General features: G+C 45.2%; 1 protein-coding gene across 2 annotated transcripts in view; it reads right to left on the minus strand.

Annotated features, from left to right (window-relative positions):
* Positions 1 to 13,301, minus strand: part of LOC146080545 (enoyl-CoA hydratase EchA19-like) — a 110,532-nt gene extending 97,231 nt beyond the window's left edge. Inside the window, exon 1 of one of the 2 annotated variants that reach the window (XM_083187959.1) lies at positions 13,204 to 13,301. Coding sequence is in view for 1 of the 2 variants with exons in the window: in XM_083187961.1 (XP_083044087.1) it covers positions 13,204 to 13,231 (28 nt within the window). In the remaining variant the exon portion in view is untranslated. The remainder of the gene's footprint in view (positions 1 to 13,203) is intronic. The other variant, XM_083187961.1, reaches the window with a different exon arrangement.
* Between the last annotated feature and the right edge of the window lie 4,969 nt (positions 13,302 to 18,270).

Below are 18,270 nucleotides of genomic sequence, written 5' to 3' on the forward strand. Positions count from 1 at the left end.
TTACCTCATTCTAAGGAATGCCGGTGACAGAGGGAGTAATACCACAGCCTTAGTCCTTAATCTGGTTGACTCACTCGGCCGCGAATTTGCCTGCTTGCGAGTCAACCAAAACTTGCTCCGAAAATGGTGGTACACCCACCCCTTCACACGCCAGGTTCGTTCGCCCGGCATGTGAATGGATGTTTTACATAAACATCCATTCACATGCCAATGGGAACCATCCCCATCTTTCGATGGTTGCCGACCATCGAATGATGCTGAAATCGTATGCATATGTAAGGGTGGTCCAGACCACTCGTACATATACGTATAGATTTCCATGGGATTGGGCTGGCAGCTGATATTCGGTAATGTCAGCTGTCCGCCCCTCACACGTGCGTCACAAACGCATTAGCATGTGTACGCCCAGCGATTTCATGGGAACGCCCATGAAATGCTGGGTGTTCACATATGCTAATGGCCCTGCCTGACACCCCACACCCTTCTCCACCCCCCGCTCGAAAGGCAGGGAGAGTGAATCCAGTGAAGCAATTTTTCACACCATCCAGCGTACACACATAAGCAGAAATGCATCGGTCTACCTTGCGAATTTGCGCAAGAGCGAGTCAACCAGAATAAGGGCCATTGTCCTTAAAGCTTGGTGAGGAAGGGTAATCATGAGCATTGATTTTTAGAATGTAAGCGAACAATGAGGAGTCGGCTCATTGCTGGAACTATTCGCACATGTCGAGTTTAGGGATCCTACTGAACACAGAGAATCCCGGCCAAATTGCATGTGTTTTTAGATCCACTCCAACACGATGCAGGGTCCTCCATCGGAAAAAGAAGTGGCGCTGGTATTGATGGCGCTGGTATTGATGAAATAATCATACAAATATTTAATAACAATTTAAAATAACATATCATTAGACATTCACATACAATAATAAAAATAAAAATAAGGTGGGTCAATAACTGGACCGGAAGCTGAATGGATTGGACCCAAGAAAAATGGAAATGGGTGGTAGCTGGGGTAATAAGGGGGGGGGTTGCCCAATAGTTACCACTGTTGGTGATTAGGATCCAGTCCCACAAATAGATTTCCAATGGTCCTCGAATGGGTGCGAGAGTGGGGGCCACAGTAAGTTGGAGGCCCAGTGGATGTTGTAGGGTTGTAAACTGTTTAGGCCGCAATTTCCCACATCGCTTAGAGGCTCCAATAGGGGGATAGCAGCGAAACGCGTCAGGCCCTAGCCTGGACCAGCACTAGCTGAATACACTTGGACCCCACTCATTGGACCTTCAGTGCACTGGGTGCCTATTTCCTAGCTCTGGGAAACAATTGCCCCTATACCATCCCGCATTTGCGGTCCACTATTGCCGACACCACGTGGATATTTCTCCAAGCAGGAATCACGGTTGGTCACCACAGACTGAGATCTTTGACCAGTTGGTCTTAAAATTTCCAACCCTGAGGACACCTGCTATTTGATCCTATCCCCCTATTGGAGCCTCTAAGCGATGTGGGAAATTGCGGCCTAAACAGTTTACAACCCTACAACATCCACTGGGCCTCCAACTTACTGTGGCCCCCACTCTCGCACCCATTCGAGGACCATTGGAAATCTTTTTGTGGGACTGGATCCTAATCACCAACAGTGGTAACTATTGGGCAACCCCCCCCCCCCCTTATTACCCCAGCTACCACCCATTTCCATTTTTCTTGGGTCCAATCCATTCAGCTTCCGGTCCAGTTATTGACCCACCTTATTTTTATTTTTATTATTGTATGTGAATGTCTAATGATATGTTATTTTAAATTGTTATTAAATATTTGTATGATTATTTCATCAATACCAGCGCCACTTCTTTTTCTTGTTTATTCTGTTTTTTTGGGGTTGACTACCCCCTTTTAAGTGGCAGCTCTTGACACAGCACCCGTGGTAGCGCCTGTCCGTGCACCCTAGGGAGTACAACACCATTCCTCTGTGCATCGGGACAGAGGTCGGATGGGCAGCCATCAGCGACACATTTTGGGTGCTTTCACATCCATCTTCCCTTGAACACCCTAACCCCCCCCCCCAAAAAAAATTGACGTCCATGTTCAGACGACTGGTTGGTTGTTAATGCGCGGGATCATACATCACTGACAATATTTAGCATACATACACACTATCATTTTTATAAAGATGTCGCTCAGAAAATACCTTTTTTTTTTTTAAGTGGGTAATGTGTAGAGGGCTCTATCGTTGAGAGATTGTGTGTGTTTGGGACTAGCTTGGTATAATTAATGACATTGTCATTTGTAACCAGGAATATTTGACTTCGGTATTTTCATTTACTTGTCCTGTTACATCATTTAAATATTTAGTTGTAAATATTTATTTTGTTTTCAACTCTGCCCGAGGCTCAAAGAGGTCCATGTTGCTGGAGAGGTGCAGTCCATGTCCACTAGAGAGGGGTGCAGTACTGGTGAGCAGGTGTGCAACAGTGTAGGACTGCAGTACATAAATGGTGCCTGCTCATTACACTGCCCTCCTGGGCATCTGCTTATCCCCACATAGATTGTTACTATCATATATACTGTACATGCCCTATGTATACAACCCTTTATACCTTCTTTATAAGTCCTTTCTACCTACACATACCTCTCTGGGCCTTTTGATTATCTCCACACAGTAATTAAATGATGTAGGGGACACATATCATATAAGGAAGGGCACACATGATCACTAGTTAATGGGGTGTATTCAATGCGGCGGCAAGTGAGGTTTGTAAGGTGAAGATGGCTTATTTTCAGCGAGGCGAAGCCCTCCTCGCCATCCAAACCCCCTGGACTGCTCTCCATCATAGCTCGCTGTTAGAGCATTGAATACACCCCATAGAAGGAGGCATACAGGGTCTCTATTTATATGAGGGATAGACAGGGTCACTGGTTACTGTATAATAAGGGATTCATAGGGGGAAGTTTACTAAGATGGGAGTTGTATTTCACATGGAATGTTGCTATGGGCAACCAATAGAATCCATTTATTTAGCATATTCTAGAAGATATTACATATTGGGCCTTATTCTAGTTCACTCTTTCTGACAAAATCCTTCTTAGATGGACAAAACCGTGTGCACTGCAGGGAGGCAGATGTAAAATGTACAGAGAGAATTAGATTTGGGTGTGTTATTTTGTTTCTGTGCAGGGTAAATACTGGCTGCTTTATTTTTACGCTGCAATATAGATCTCACTTTGAAGTAAAACCCCACCCAAATCTAATTCTCTCTGCACAAGTAACATCTGCCCCACCTGCAGTGCACATGGTTTTGTACATCTAAGAAGGATTTTGTCAGAAAGAGTGAACTAGAATAAGGCCCATTATCTGAATGGTTGGCCATAGCAACATCCCATCTGAACTAGAACTCCCATCTTAGTAAATTTCCCTAGGTGTGGCTTTATTCTCCCCCTCCATCTTTCCGTCTTTCCCTGGTGACAGGTGTCACAGCAGCCCCATCAGTCAGGACTAGGGTGGCCAATCCCGGGATCGGGATCGGCGGGATCCCGGGATTTGGCCCCAAAATGTCCGGGATTTCAATCCCGGGATTGGAGTATCCAATCCCGGGATTTTGGGATTAGACTGCGCATGCGCAGTCTAATGCCAGGCAGCTTCTGAGCACCCGCTCAGAAGCTGCCCGGCTGTTCCCGACCCCGGCGTGCGGCCTGCGCAGTGTGACCTCTGACCGTCACGCTGCGCAGGCCAGCGTCCTGCTACAGAGGACCGCTCCCGGCCAACTCCTAGCCTCCCCTCCTGCTTCTGGTGCCGCCGCTACCTGCCCGGAGGCAGGCAAGCATCACCGCAGCGCCGCTGTCTGCCCTGCTCCCGCCAGCCTGTAAGTAAATCTGCACCCCCGCAGCGCTGCTCTGCCCCGCTCCCGGCTGCCACGCACCTGCCCGCCCATATAGGGGTGGACAGGGTGTGTTTTTCTTTTAGGGATGCCAATCCTGGGATCCCGAAAATCCCGGGATTGAGCATTTTTCAATCCCGGAATCCGGGATTGAAAAAATGCCCCGGGATTGGCATCCCTAGTCATCACCCGAACTGGACATTACAAGCTCTAGAATGACAGATATTGATAAATGGAGCCTGTCCAATCAGGTGTCCTGACCGGTTCTGGTATACGGTCATTAGGTTGACACTTTTAATCATTATCAACCACTGAAGGTAGACACAGGCAAAATGTCGACATGTCTAAGGTCGAAAGGGTCAAAAGGTCGACACAAGCATTAGGTCGACATGAGTTTTCCACCTTTTTTGTTTTAAGCTGGCCAACAGGTTGTATTTCATGCCCTACCATCCACTATAGTGGAGAATAGTGTGCCAAGCGTAGTGAGGCAACGTGCCCGAAGCATGGCGAGCCATTCGAGGGGACGCTGTGCATAAATACGGTGTCCATCTGGACTATGTCGACATTCAGGACAATTTAAAAAAAAAAAAAAAAACTCATGTTGACTGTCAACCTTCCCATTGTCAACCTCTTGTCCCTAGCCATGTCAACCTTTTTCATGTGTTGACCTTAATTTGGTTGACTCAACAACCCATTACCCTGGTTTTTACCCATAGTCCTTTCCCACTGTCCTCTATCACCTTCTAGGCGTTTACATCTGGTCTTAAATCTGCCTACACTTTATAGCAGATCCTCACGAGGCTGAAGTTGGCTTCTTATTCGAGCTCCAGCTTCTTATTCGGAACAATCACTTTTACAAGGGTTAATGAATCATGGACCACAAATTTGACTGCAGAAATCAACACAGGGGGGTTGCCTACATATGACCCACTTGCAATTTCTTTTGACCAACAATGATTTGGGCAGAAAATGGGCACAAAAATGGGCATGGGTCCCAGATGTCATTTTGAATAAGTAGCTGGTGTCCTGCAAGGGTTAAACAGTGTTGGTCAAAAAATATTACACTGGAAACCCGCACAGGGGGGTCACTTACATATGACCCACTTGCCATTTCTTTTGACCAACAAGGATTTGGGCAGTAATAGGGCAGTAAAGTGGGCATGGGTCCCAGATGACATCATTTTGAATAAGTAGCTGATATTCTGCAAGGGTTAAACAGCGTTGGTCAACAAATATTACACTGGAAACCCGCACAGGGGGGTCACTTACATATGACCCACTTGCCATTTCTTTTGACCAACAAGGATTTGGGCAGAAATAGGGCATTAAAGTGGGCATGGGTCCCAGAATCATCATTTTGAATAAGTAGCTGGTGTTCTGCAAGGGTTAAACAGCGTTGGTCAACAAATATTACACTGGAAACCCGCACAGGGGGGTCACTTACATATGACCCACTTGCCATTTCTTTTGACCAACAAGGATTTGGGCAGTAATAGGGCAGTAAAGTGGGCATGGGTCACAGATGTCATCATTTTGAATAAGTAGCTGATGTTCTGCAAGGGTCAAACAGCGTTGGTCAAAACATATTACACTTGAAACCCACACAGGGGGGTCACTTACATATGACCCACTTGCCATTTCTTTTGACCAACAAGGATTTGGGCAGAAATAGGGCAGTAAAGTGGGCATAGGTCCCAGATGTCATCATTTTGAATAAGTAGCTGGTGTTCTGCAAGGGTTAAACAGCGTTGGTCAACAAATATTACACTGGAAACCCGCACAGGGGGGTCACTTACATATGACCCACTTGCCATTTCTTTTGACCAACAAGGATTTGGGCAGAAATAGGGCACTAAAGTGGGCATGGGTCCCAGAATCATCATTTTGAATAAGTAGCTGGTGTTCTGCAAGGGTTAAACAGCGTTGGTCAACAAATATTACACTGAAAACCCGCACTAGGGGGTCACTTACATATGACCCACTTGCCATTTCTTTTGACCAACAAGGATTTGGGCAGAAATAGGGCACTAAAGTGGGCATGGGTCCCAGAATCATCATTTTGAATAAGTAGCTGGTGTTCTGCAAGGGTTAAACAGCGTTGGTCAACAAATATTACACTGGAAACCCGCACAGGGGGGTGACTTACATATGACCCACTTGCCATTTCTTTTGACCAACAAGGATTTGGGCAGAAATAGGGCACTAAAGTGGGCATGGGTCCCAGAATCATCATTTTGAATAAGTAGCTGGTGTTCTGCAAGGGTTAAACAGCGTTGGTCAAAAGAAATTGCAAGTGGGTCATATGTAGGCAACCCCCCTGTGTGGGTTTCAAGTGTAATATGTTTTGACCAACACTGTTTAACCCTTGCAGAACACCAGCTACTTATTCAAAATTATGATTCTGGGACCCATGCCCACTTTAGTGCCCTATTTCTGCCCAAATCCTTGTTGGTCAAAAGAAATGGCAAGTGGGTCATATGTAAGTGACCCCCCTGTGCCGGTTTCCAGTGTAATATTTTTTGACCAACGCTGTTTAACCCTTGCAGGACACCAGCTACTTATTCAAAATGATGATTCTGGGACCCATGCCCACTTTACTGCCCTATTACTGCCCAAATCCTTGTTGGTCAAAAGAAATGGCAAGTGGTTCATATGTAAGTGACCCCCCTGTGCGGGTTTCCAGTGTAATATTTTTTGACCAACGCTGTTTAACCCTTGCAGGACACCAGCTACTTATTCAAAATGATGATTCTGGGACCCATGCCCACTTTACTGCCCTATTACTGCCCAAATCCTTGTTGGTCAAAAGAAATGGCAAGTGGGTCATATGTAAGTGACCCCCCTGTGTGGATTCCAAGTGTAATATTTGTTGACCAATGCTGTTTAACCCTTGCAGAACACCAGCTACTTATTCAAAATGATGATTCTGGGACCCATGCCCATTTTTGTGCCCATTTTCTGCCCAAATCATTGTTGGTCAAAAGAAATTGCAAGTGGGTCACATGTAGGCAACCCCCCTGTGTGGGTTTCAAGTGTAATATGTTTTGACCAACACTATTTAACCCTTGCAGGACACCATCTACTTATTCAAAATGATGACATCTGGGACCTATGCCCACTTTACTGCCCTATTTCTGCCCAAATCCTTGTTGGTCAAAAGAAATGGCAAGTGGGTGATATGTAAGTGACCCCCTAGTGCGGGTTTCCAGTGTAATATTTTTTTGACCAACGCTGTTTAACCCTTGCAGGACACCAGCTACTTATTCAAAATCATGATTCTGGGACCCATGCCCACTTTACTGCCCTATTTCTGCCCAAATCCTTGTTGGTCAAAAGAAATGGCAAGTGGGTCATATGTAAGTGACCCCCCTGTGCGGGTTTCCAGTGTAACATTTTTTGATCAACGCTGTTTAACCCTTGCAGGACACCAGCTACTTATTCAAAATGATGACATCTTGGACCTATGCCCACTTTACTGCCCTATTTCTGCCCAAATCCTTGTTGGTCAAAAGAAATGGCAAGTGAATCATATGTATCTGACCCCCCTGTGTTGATTCCAAGTGTAACATATTTTGACCAACGCTGTTTAACCCTTGCAGGACACCAGCTACTTATTCAAAATGATGACATCTGGGACCCATGCCCATTTTTGTGCCCATTTTCTGCCCAAATCATTGTTGGTCAAAAGATATTGCAAGTGGGTCATATGTAGGCAACCCCCCTGTGTGGGTTTCAAGTGTAATATGTTTTGACCAACACTGTTTAACCCTTGCAGGACACCAGCTACTTATTCAAAATAATGACATCTGTGACCCATGCCCACTTTACTGCCCTATTTCTGCCCAAATCCTTGTTGGTCAAAAGAAATGGCAAGTGGGTCATATGCATCTGACCCCCCTGTGTGGATTTCAAGTGTAAAATTTTTTGACCAACGCTGTTTAACCCTTGCAGAACACCAGCTACTTATTCAAAATGATGATTCTGGGACCCATGCCCACTTTAGTGCCCGATTTCTGCCCAAATCCTTGTTGGTCAAAAGAAGTGGCAAGTGGGTCATATGTAAGTGAGCCCCTGTGCGGGTTTCCAGTGTAGTATTTGTTGACCAACGCTGTTTAACCCTTGCAGAACACCAGCTACTTATTCAAAATGATGATTATTATTATTATAATTTTATTTATAAGGCGCCACAAGTGTTTCGCAGCGCCGTACAAAGGAACAATACAGGGAGACAAAACTTGGCATAACATTGAATAAATAACAAAAATACAGTACAAATAAAGAGCACCACAGTTCAATACACATTACAGCTTAAATGTAAGTAGTCAGGACCCAATCAACATACAACTAGAGGCTTGAGGCCAATGATGGAGAGGAGTATGAAGATGGTCACTGAGTGTTGGAGTAAAGGAGAGCTGTGAGTGAAATGTGAAGAGAAGTGGGCTTTGACAACAGGAGGGAAGAGGGCCCTAGGCTACTCGGAGGAGCTTACAATCTAGTAGGAAGGGGAGACAGACAGATTACAAGAGGTGCAAGCGAGGGGGTGGTGGTTAGATAGCAGGATGTAAACAGGCAAGGGGTCGGAGAAATAGCTGGTTTATGCAGTGGAAGGGTACGCTTTGATGAATAGGTGAGTTTTCAGTGCCCGTTTGAAGCTTTGCAAGGTCGGGGAGAGTCTAATGGAGCGAGGGAGTGCGTTCCACTGAAGGGGTGCAGCACAGGCAAAGTCCTGTACTCTAGCATGGGAAGCAGTGATCAGGGTGGAGGAGAGACGACAGTCGTCAGCTGACCGTAGAGGGCGGGAGGGTGTATGAATGGAGATGAGGTTAGAGATATATGGAGCAATGGAATTAGAGATGGCCCTGTATGTGAGTGTGAGGTGTTTGAAGAGGATTCTGTAGGGGAATGGAAGCCAGTGCAGATTTTGTTGAAGGGGAGTAGCAGAGTTAGAGCGGCGGGAGAGGAAGATAAGCCTGGCTGCAACATTGAGGACAGATTGGAGAGGAGCTAGTTGGGATTGAGCGAGGCCAGTGAGAAGAGCATTACAGTAGTCAAGCCGTGAGATGACTAATGAGTGGATGATCAGCTTAGTTGCACTCTGTGAGAGAAAGGGCCTGATGCGAGCAATGTTGCGTAACTGGAACCGGCAAGAATGGGCCAGGGCTTGGATGTGGGGTGCAAAGGAGAGGGAGGAGTCAAGAGTGACACCCAGGCAGCGGAGTTGGGGAACAGGGGTGTTGTTAACAGTGATAGAGATATTAGTAGGGGGCATAGCTCTGGGTGGGGGAAAGATAATAAGTTTGGTTTTGTCCATATTCAGCTTCAGAAATCGCTCAGACATCCAGGTAGAGATGGCAGCGAGGCAGTTGGAAACTTGAGAGAAAACAGTGGGGGACAGATCAGGAGAGGAGAGGTAGATTTGGGTGTCATCTGCATAGAGGTGATATTGGAAGCCAAAGGAGTTAATGAGTGCACCCAGAGAGGAGGTGTACAGAGAGAACAGAATGGGGCCAAGGACGGAACCCTGAGGGACCCCGACAGGAAGGATAGAAGGTGGTGAGGTAGAGCCAGAGGCAGAGACTGAGAAGGAACGGTTGAAGAGGTAAGAGGAAAACCAGTTGAAGACTGTGCCAGAGAGGCCAATGTTTTGGAGTGTGTGGAGGAGGAGAGGGTGATCCACAGTGTCAAAGGCAGCAGATAGGTCCAAAAGGATAAGCAGGGAGAAGTGACCCTTGGATTTGGCTGACAGCAGGTCATTGGTGACTTTCACTAGGGCAGTCTCAGTGGAGTGAAGTGGCCGAAAGCCAGATTGAAGGGGATCTAGGATGGAGTGGTCAGACAGGTAGCTGGTGAGACGCCTGTAAACCAGCCGTTCTAGTATTTTAGAGGCAAATGGGAGAAGAGAGATAGGGCGGTAGCTTGTGGGAGATAAAGGGTCCAGGTTAGGTTTTTTAAGAATAGGCGAGACCAGAGCGTGTTTGAAGGGTGAGGGAAAGATGCCAGTAGAAAGAGATAGGTTAAAGAGGTGAGCAAGGTGGGAGCAGCCAGTGGGGGAGAGGGAACTGAGGAGACGGGAGGGGAGAGGGTCCAAGGGACAGGTAGAGGGGGGAGAGGATGAGATGAGGGAGCGGACTTCCTCAGCTGTAGTAGGGCAGAAGGATGACAGAGTGGGGTAGTTGGTAGGGGAGGATGATTGGGGTGGGTGGGCAGCAGAGGGGGTATGGAAGGAGATATCATGTCGGATTACCTCAATTTTAGAGAGGAAGAAGGAGGCAAAGTCAGTGGCAGTGAGGGATGAAGGGAGGAGGGGTGGTGCAGGGCGAAGTAGAGTGTTGAAAGTATCAAAGAGACGTCTGGGATTGGAGGAATGGGAAGAGATGAGAGATTTGAAGAAAGATTGTTTGGTATAGGAGAGAGCAGCGCTGTAGGAGGAGAGAATAAACTTGAAATGGAGGAAGTCTTCCAGAGAGTGAGATTTCCTCCAGAGGCGTTCAGCAGAGCGTGCACATTTTTGCAAGAATCTGGGACCCATGCCCATTTTTGTGCCCATTTTCTGCCCAAATCATTGTTGGTCAAAAGAAATTGCAAGTGGGTCATATGTAGGCAACTCCCCTGTGTCGGTTTCAAGTGTAATATGTTTTGACCAACACTGTTTAACCCTTGCAGGACACCAGCTACTTATTCAAAATAATGACATCTGTGACCCATGCCCACTTTACTGCCCTATTACTGCCCAAATCCTTGTTGGTCAAAAGAAATGGCAAGTGGGTCATATGTAAGTGATCCCCCTGTGTGGGTTTCCAGTGTAATATTTTTTGACCAACGCTGTTTAACCCTTGCAGGACACCAGCTACTTATTCAAAATGATGATTCTGGGACCCATGCCCAATTTACTGCCCTATTTCTGCCCAAATCCTTGTTGGTCAAAAGAAATGGCAAGTGGGTCATATGTAAGTGACCCCCCTGTGCGGGTTTCCAGTGTAACATTTTTTGACCAACGCTGTTTAACCCTTGCAGGACACCAGCTACTTATTCAAAATGATGACATCTTGGACCTATGCCCACTTTACTGCCCTATTTCTGCCCAAATCCTTGTTGGTCAAAAGAAATGGCAAGTGGGTCATATGTATCTGACCCCCCTGTGTGGATTCCAAGTGTAACATTTTTTGACCAACGCTGTTTAACCCTTGCAGGACACCAGCTACTTCTTCAAAATGATGACATCTGGGACCCATGCCCATTTTCTGCCCAAATCATTGTTGGTCAAAAGAAATTGCAAGTGGGTCATATGTAGGCAACCCCCCTGTGTGGGTTTCAAGTGTAATATGTTTTGACCAACACTGTTTAACCCTTGCAGGACACCAGCTACTTATTCAAAATAATGATTCTGGGACCCATGCCCACTTTACTGCCCTATTTCTGCCCAAATCCTTGTTGGTCAAAAGAAATGGCAAGTGGTTCATATATAAGTGACCCCCCTGTGCGGGTTTCCAGTGTAACATTTTTTGACCAACGCTGTTTAACCCTTGCAGGACACCAGCTACTTATTCAAAATGATGACATCTGGGACCTATGCCCACTTTACTGCCCTATTTCTGCCCAAATCCTTGTTGGTCAAAATAAATGGCAAGTGGGTGATATGTAAGTGACCCCCTAGTGCGGGTTTTCAGTGTAATATTTGTTGACCAACGCTGTTTAACCCTTGCAGAACACCAGCTACTTATTCAAAATGATGATTCTGGGACCCATGCCCATTTTTGTGCCCATTTTCTGCCCAAATCATTGTTGGACAAAAGAAATTGCAAGTGGGTCATATGTAGGCAACCTCCCTGTGTGGGTTTCAAGTGTAATATGTTTTGACCAACGCTGTTTAACCCTTGCAGGACACCAGCTACTTATTCAAAATTATGACATCTGGGACCTATGCCCACTTTACTGCCCTATTTCTGCCCAAATCCTTGTTGGTCAAAAGAAATGGCAAGTGGGTCATATGTATCTGACCCCCCTGTGTGGATTCCAAGTGTAAGATTTTTTGACCAACGCTGTTTAACCCTTGCAGAACACCAGCTACTTATTCAAAATGATGATTCTGGGACCCATGCCCACTTTAGTGCCCTATTTCTGCCCAAATCCTTGTTGGTCAAAAGAAATGGCAAGTGGGTCATATGAAAGTGACCCCCCTGTGCGGGTTTCCAGTGTAATATTTGTTGACCAAAGCTGTTTAACCCTTGCAGAACACCAGCTACTTATTCAAAATGATGATTCTGGGACCCATGCCCATTTTTGTGCCCATTTTCTGCCCAAATCATTGTTGGTCAAAAGAAGTTGCAAGTGGGTCATATGTAGGCAACCCCCCTGTGTGGGTTTCAAGTGTAATATGTTTTGACCAACACTGTTTAACCCTTGCAGGACACCAGCTACTTATTCAAAATAATGACATCTGTGACCCATGCCCACTTTACTGCCCTATTTCTGCCCAAATCCTTGTTGGTCAAAAGAAATGGCAAGTGAGTCATATGTATCTGACCCCCCTGTGTGGATTCCAAGTGTAAGATTTTTTGACCAACGCTGTTTAACCCTTGCAGAACACCAGCTACTTATTCAAAATGATGATTCTGGGACCCATGCCCACTTTAGTGCCCTATTTCTGCCCAAATCCTTGTTGGTCAAAAGAAATGGCAAGTGGGTCATATGTAAGTGACCCCCCTGTGCGGGTTTCCAGTGTAATATTTTTTGACTAATGCTGTTTAACCCTTGCAGAACACCAGCTACTTATTCAAAATGATGATTCTGGGACCCATGCCCATTTTTGTGCCCATTTTCTGCACAAATCAATGTTGGTCAAAAGAAATTGCAAGTGGGTCATATGTAGGCAACCCCCCTGTGTTGATTTCTGCAGTGAAATTTGTGGTCCCTTGTAAAAGTGATTGTTCTGAATAAGAAGCTGGAGCTCGAATAAGAAGCTGGAGCTCGAATAAGAAGCTGGCCGAATAAGAAGCCAACTTCAGCCTCGTCAGATCCTCTGTGATGACATTACTTTCTTGCATGTGGGCTACAGGGGCGTTACTGGTGTAAAATTGGAGCCTTTCCTGGGATCCACATACCGAAACTTCTCACTGTCTGCCAGCTTCGTTGGTGGAATAAAACTTTTGGTCTCTGCTGCTAAACTCTTATTACAGTATGCAGCAGTGACCTCTTCCCTTCCCCTGTTTAAATTGGACTAGGGATAAGACGTGCCAATAATAACACAACCGGTGGCGCCGCCATGCAGCACATGCTGGCAGTGTAATACTGTGTTAATCCGGAATAATTGGTATCAGTACTGCACCCTACCTTCCTCTGTCTGTACAGCGGAGCACATAGATCCGGGTGCAGGACGCCCAATAAGGGTAAGCAGAGCATCCTCTCTATTGGCTGTGCGAGCTCAAGTGACGGAATCTAGCTGAGCAGCGAAGCATGCTGGGACTGGTAGTTTTCACTGCAGCATAGATTAGAAGCTGTCCGGCGGCGGCGCTGATGCTGGCGATCTACAGTAACAAGACACCCTAAAGCCAGCGTTATTACTTATCTTCTGCTAGCTGTGCATTTGTGGGATTTGGGAGAGATTCGGAATAATTGTGAGGCTGCATAGTAGCTGCACTGCAGTAATAACAAGGCAGCCTGAATAGTCCACGTTTAGATGCATAACAGTTGATCATAGTACATAAGAAGAAATACATATATAAGTGCAATTGCAAACCTGCACACAGTAGATGACGAACCTCTGCTGTAATAAAGGAATTCCAAAAGCCCTAGGTATTTGCCCAATTTGCCTTTTCCCAGGGCCAGCTGTGGTTGGGATTCTGCAGCACATGTTATGACCATAGGGTGGGAGTATCCTGACATACTGACTATACAATTCCTTTGAACAGACAATTTTCTTATTATTTTATGTATTTGTTGCTATACAAGCAAATTCTACTACATTGGCAGGTATTCAATGCGGCCGGCGAGGGGGTTAAACAGTGAGGATTGCATAAAACCAACGATCCTCGCTGTTTAACCCCTACACCGGCCGCTCGCTCTATTCAATGTTCTGGGGAAATCCTCACCGTCACAGGACGGCAAGAATTCCCCAAAACAGCGAGACCCGCGGCTAATGCAGGAAACTCGCTGTATTTAGTCGCGTTCTGGAGCCGCATACGCCAATTCCCCCTCGCTCAAAAAATGGAGCGAGGGGGAATTGGTGTATGTGGGGGTCTGCGTTGAATACTGACACTTGCCCACAGCATTGAATACCCCCCATTGTATCTTGAGGTTCAAAGTGAGTTGGTAACAAATATATTCAAAAATATATTGGGTGTATCTTTCACCCAGGATTGTGATATTTAACTAAGCTCTGTGTGTTCTTACTGTAGGTAAAATAGTAAAGGTATACCTGTATGCTTACGTAGGTGAGTGTTTAAGATAAATGGTTGTATCTCAATAAATCTTATGCATACAGTCTCTGCAGTTTTATAAATAATTATTCGTTATTCGCATGTACCGGACCAAAAAGAGCCAGTATTGATGAGGTAAAATTCAACTACCGCATCAGGCTCCACTAGTGAAAGCCTCTTCCATTGTCACTTTCAGCAGGTAAGTATACTATTAGTTCCTCCCCACAGGGATAGACAGTACTGACTAATGGTAAATATTTAGGCTGGCATAAAGCACATAGCGGCACACATGAGCAAAGAAAGCCCTGAAAAGGAATGAAGCCGGAGTAGCTGTCGCCGTGTATATGATAGTTAGTAGGATCATGGAGCACACAGCGGTGAGCAGGGCCGGATTAACAATGGACCTAAAGGAGCTACAGCTCCAGGCCCACTCTACAAATAGGCCTATTTGGTAGCTGAGGGCCATGAGCCTGACCCCGCGTTGCTAGCCCCCCGGGAACCAGAGATACCGCCAGGCAATGCTGGAACGTTTTCCCTGTAGGATAACATGGGACCCACTAATTCCGACCCCCACCCGGTTCCAATGGCTGCCAGTTCCCCCTCCAGATCTCAGTTGAACCCAAATCGCTGGGCCTTCAATCTGATACCAGGCTGGTCCATATGGGTTTATTGGTTCCAGAGATATTGTGGGAAAAAACGATTTTTTTTTTATTTCAGAAATGTAATTTCATGGCTGTTCATGTTGTTTTAGGACAGATTTATCTGGAACCAAACGTCCCAGTTTCACGGGACCAAAATCATTCAAAGCCCACTCAAAAGTTTTTCAATATGATACTGGTCTTATGTAAATGGGTCAGTTGGTTCCGAAGATATAGCTGGTTGGCTAAAGGGGGAGGGGGGTTATTTCACCCTCACACCAGAAAATGCACGGACTAGGCTGGTGTAAAAAGGGCCAGCCCAGGAATGTCCCTGCATAATCTTGTGACCATATTCCCGGGTAAGTCCCTGCATTTTCTGGTGTGAAAGGGGTATTATTTCAAATAGCCGGGACCTGCAGTGCTCTAAATACAGGCAGCCCGCTGCTCTCTGCCAGGCTGTCAATGGCTGTCATTTCTGCCCGGCGGCGGCTGTCCCCCAGTTACATGAGCATGTGTTCCTCCTTGGCAATGTAATCCCACATGGCAACAGGCATGGAACCCCTGGCAATGAGCATGTAGGTAAGCAGCACTTATGTAGCATAATTTTTAATAGGCATTATGGTGTTTGGCATAATATGTAATGGACACTATGGTGTGTGGCTTAACATGTAATGGGCATTATGGTGTAAATTTTTTATGCGCACAATGCTCCTGTTTATGAAGCATATTGTGCATTATTGCTCAATCTGTTTGGTATATACAACACTTGCCAAAAGCTGTTGAACGGCAGCGGGCAGCACAGAGCTGAGGACTCTCTCATTGCTGTCATCGTCGTCATCCATTTGGAGTTCATCACTTGCCAGCTGTGCATGCCACTGCCGAAGGTCATCGGATAGCAGCGGCACACACATTCACATCCTCCAGCTATAGGAGAAGTAATTATACACAGCTTTCTGCTCCGAGTATGAAACCTGGAACTCCCTATATATTCACAGTGGACATACTACCACACATAAGTCAAGCTCCTTTGTGTGCATGTTATAAATTATTTATATTCATATGGAAGCTTCCTTTATTATATGACATTGCCAGATTTTCACAATAATTTCCCCATGTTGGGATATATTCATATTTTTAAATTTTTATTATTTTTTATTTTTTTGATCCCCCTTATATTCAAAGATACAATTATATATCTCTATGTTTTTATGGTACTTATGTAGTAACTGGGCTGCCGATTTTGAAATCGGGTCCATCGCATCGCATCGCACCCGACCAAATCGCATGCGATGCGATGCGATGCGATGGACCCGATTTTTCCATAGGATTCAATGTTAAAATGGACTGAGTCCATTTCAACATGGAATTCAATGGGAAAAGGGGTCCTTTTCATACCCCTACTATCCAAGTGGGCATGGAGTTGGATATAAACCTGTGGCGAGCGTAGCGAGCCACCGAGCCCGAAGCGTGGCGAGCGTAGCGAGCCCCGCGAGGGGACACAGAATACCGTCCCCTCGCGGGGCTCGCTTCGCTCGCCACGCTTCGGGCTCGGTGGCTCGCTACGCTCGCCACAGGTTTATATCCAACTCCATGCCCACTTGGATAGTAGGGGTATGAAAAGGACCCCTTTTTCCCATTGAATTCCATGTTAAAATGGACTCAGTCCATTTTAACATTGAATCCTATGGAAAAATCGGGTCATCGCATCGCATCGCATCGCATCGTATCGCATCGTATGCGATGCGATGCGATATCGCATCGCATCGCATCTGATTGTATGCCTTAACTTAAGGCATACAATATAAAAATCGGCAGCCCAGATACTACATAATTCCAGTTTTTATATATTGAGGCATCAAAGATATATGTTAACCTTTAATTTTTTATTAAAGAAATGTAAATTTCATCAAAAGAAATATATAAACGTATTTGTTAATGTATCAGTCTTGTCTTATTGTTAGCGCAGAGAAATCAAATAATCAAAGGCACAATTTTTACTCTGTTGCTTCATCCGATTCTGGTTATTAAATGTATATTTTAGAAATAATGCCTAAATTAATTGTTTAGGGTCCTACTGGGTGTCTGCTTTGGATAATGTTTCTCTATTGTTTCATTCATCTTGCCTACATAGCACATGCATTATATATCACATGTACCAAACCTACTGAGGCTTTTATTTAACTTTTTCTTTAATGATAAAACAAGACAATACAAGACATACAACATATAACAAACAGCGGCTAATTCAATTAGTTAGAAATATCTGGTATGAGGCTTAAATTAATCAGGCATCCATCAATTGGTTTTGATATACAGGCATCTGCAGCATATATATAGTTACCAGTCCCGCATATGTATTCGAAAACACTGCTGTCTTGGGAATTTTGGGCTTCTGTAAAATGGACAGTCCAACCTCTAATTCAATGGAGGTGCTCCCCTGATGTATTGATGGATGCCTGATTAAATTAAGCCTCATACCAGATATTTATAACTAATTGAATTAGCCTCTGTTTGTTATATGTTGTATGTCTTGTATTGTCTTGTTTTATCATTGAAGTGCACTTCGTATTTGGATATTGTTATTTCCTTTTTAAAATAAAAAATCAATTTTTATTGAAATTATTGTCTATTATTGTGCTAACACAACTGCGCCCCTTGGAAGCCCATGTTAGTGCAAACTACGTGAGCTTTACCTTTTCAGGTTGTGAGGAGGGAGGCTTAGGGTTAGGCACGTAGAGGAGGGTTATACTGTGGGTGGGGGGTGTAGGTTTAGGCATTGGTGTGCGGGGATTAGGGAATGCATAGGGGGATTATCGGGAAGAGATAGTGTCAGGCTATGTGGAGGCAGAGTTAGGGTTAGGCTGTGGGGTGGGAGAGTTAGGGTTTAGAGGGGGGCATGGGAAAGAAAGTATAAGTACCCAACCTTAGTTGGGATTCTCTTCTTCGGGATGCTGGCATCAGTATTCTGAATGCTGACATCCCAAATGCCAGTCATCAGTATGTATCCAGAATATTCTAAGATACTATTCAACCTCAATATATATTCCCTGACTGTGGGAATGAAAACAACACTTTACTGCAATTTATTAACCATCAGGTGATCATAGTGGGAGTGGGTTGGGACAAGTGGGCCTCATTCATGTTTGTAAGTAGAGTAAAAGGCAAACAATCTGGCAATACCATGTCACACTACAGATGTATCATGCGCACAGAATTGATTTGCTGGAGTTATTTTTGTTAAGCCAGTGTTAAAAGTGAACCTTCTGTTTTTGCGATAACACAATATTACCAATTGCAAAAGGCAGATTTTGAAAAAATCACTAGAAAAACCTGTTAAAACCATA

Source organism: Crinia signifera, chromosome 5, assembly GCF_055691185.1.
Source record: "Crinia signifera chromosome 5, ASM5569118v1, whole genome shotgun sequence".
Taxonomy (NCBI): domain Eukaryota; kingdom Metazoa; phylum Chordata; class Amphibia; order Anura; family Myobatrachidae; genus Crinia; species Crinia signifera.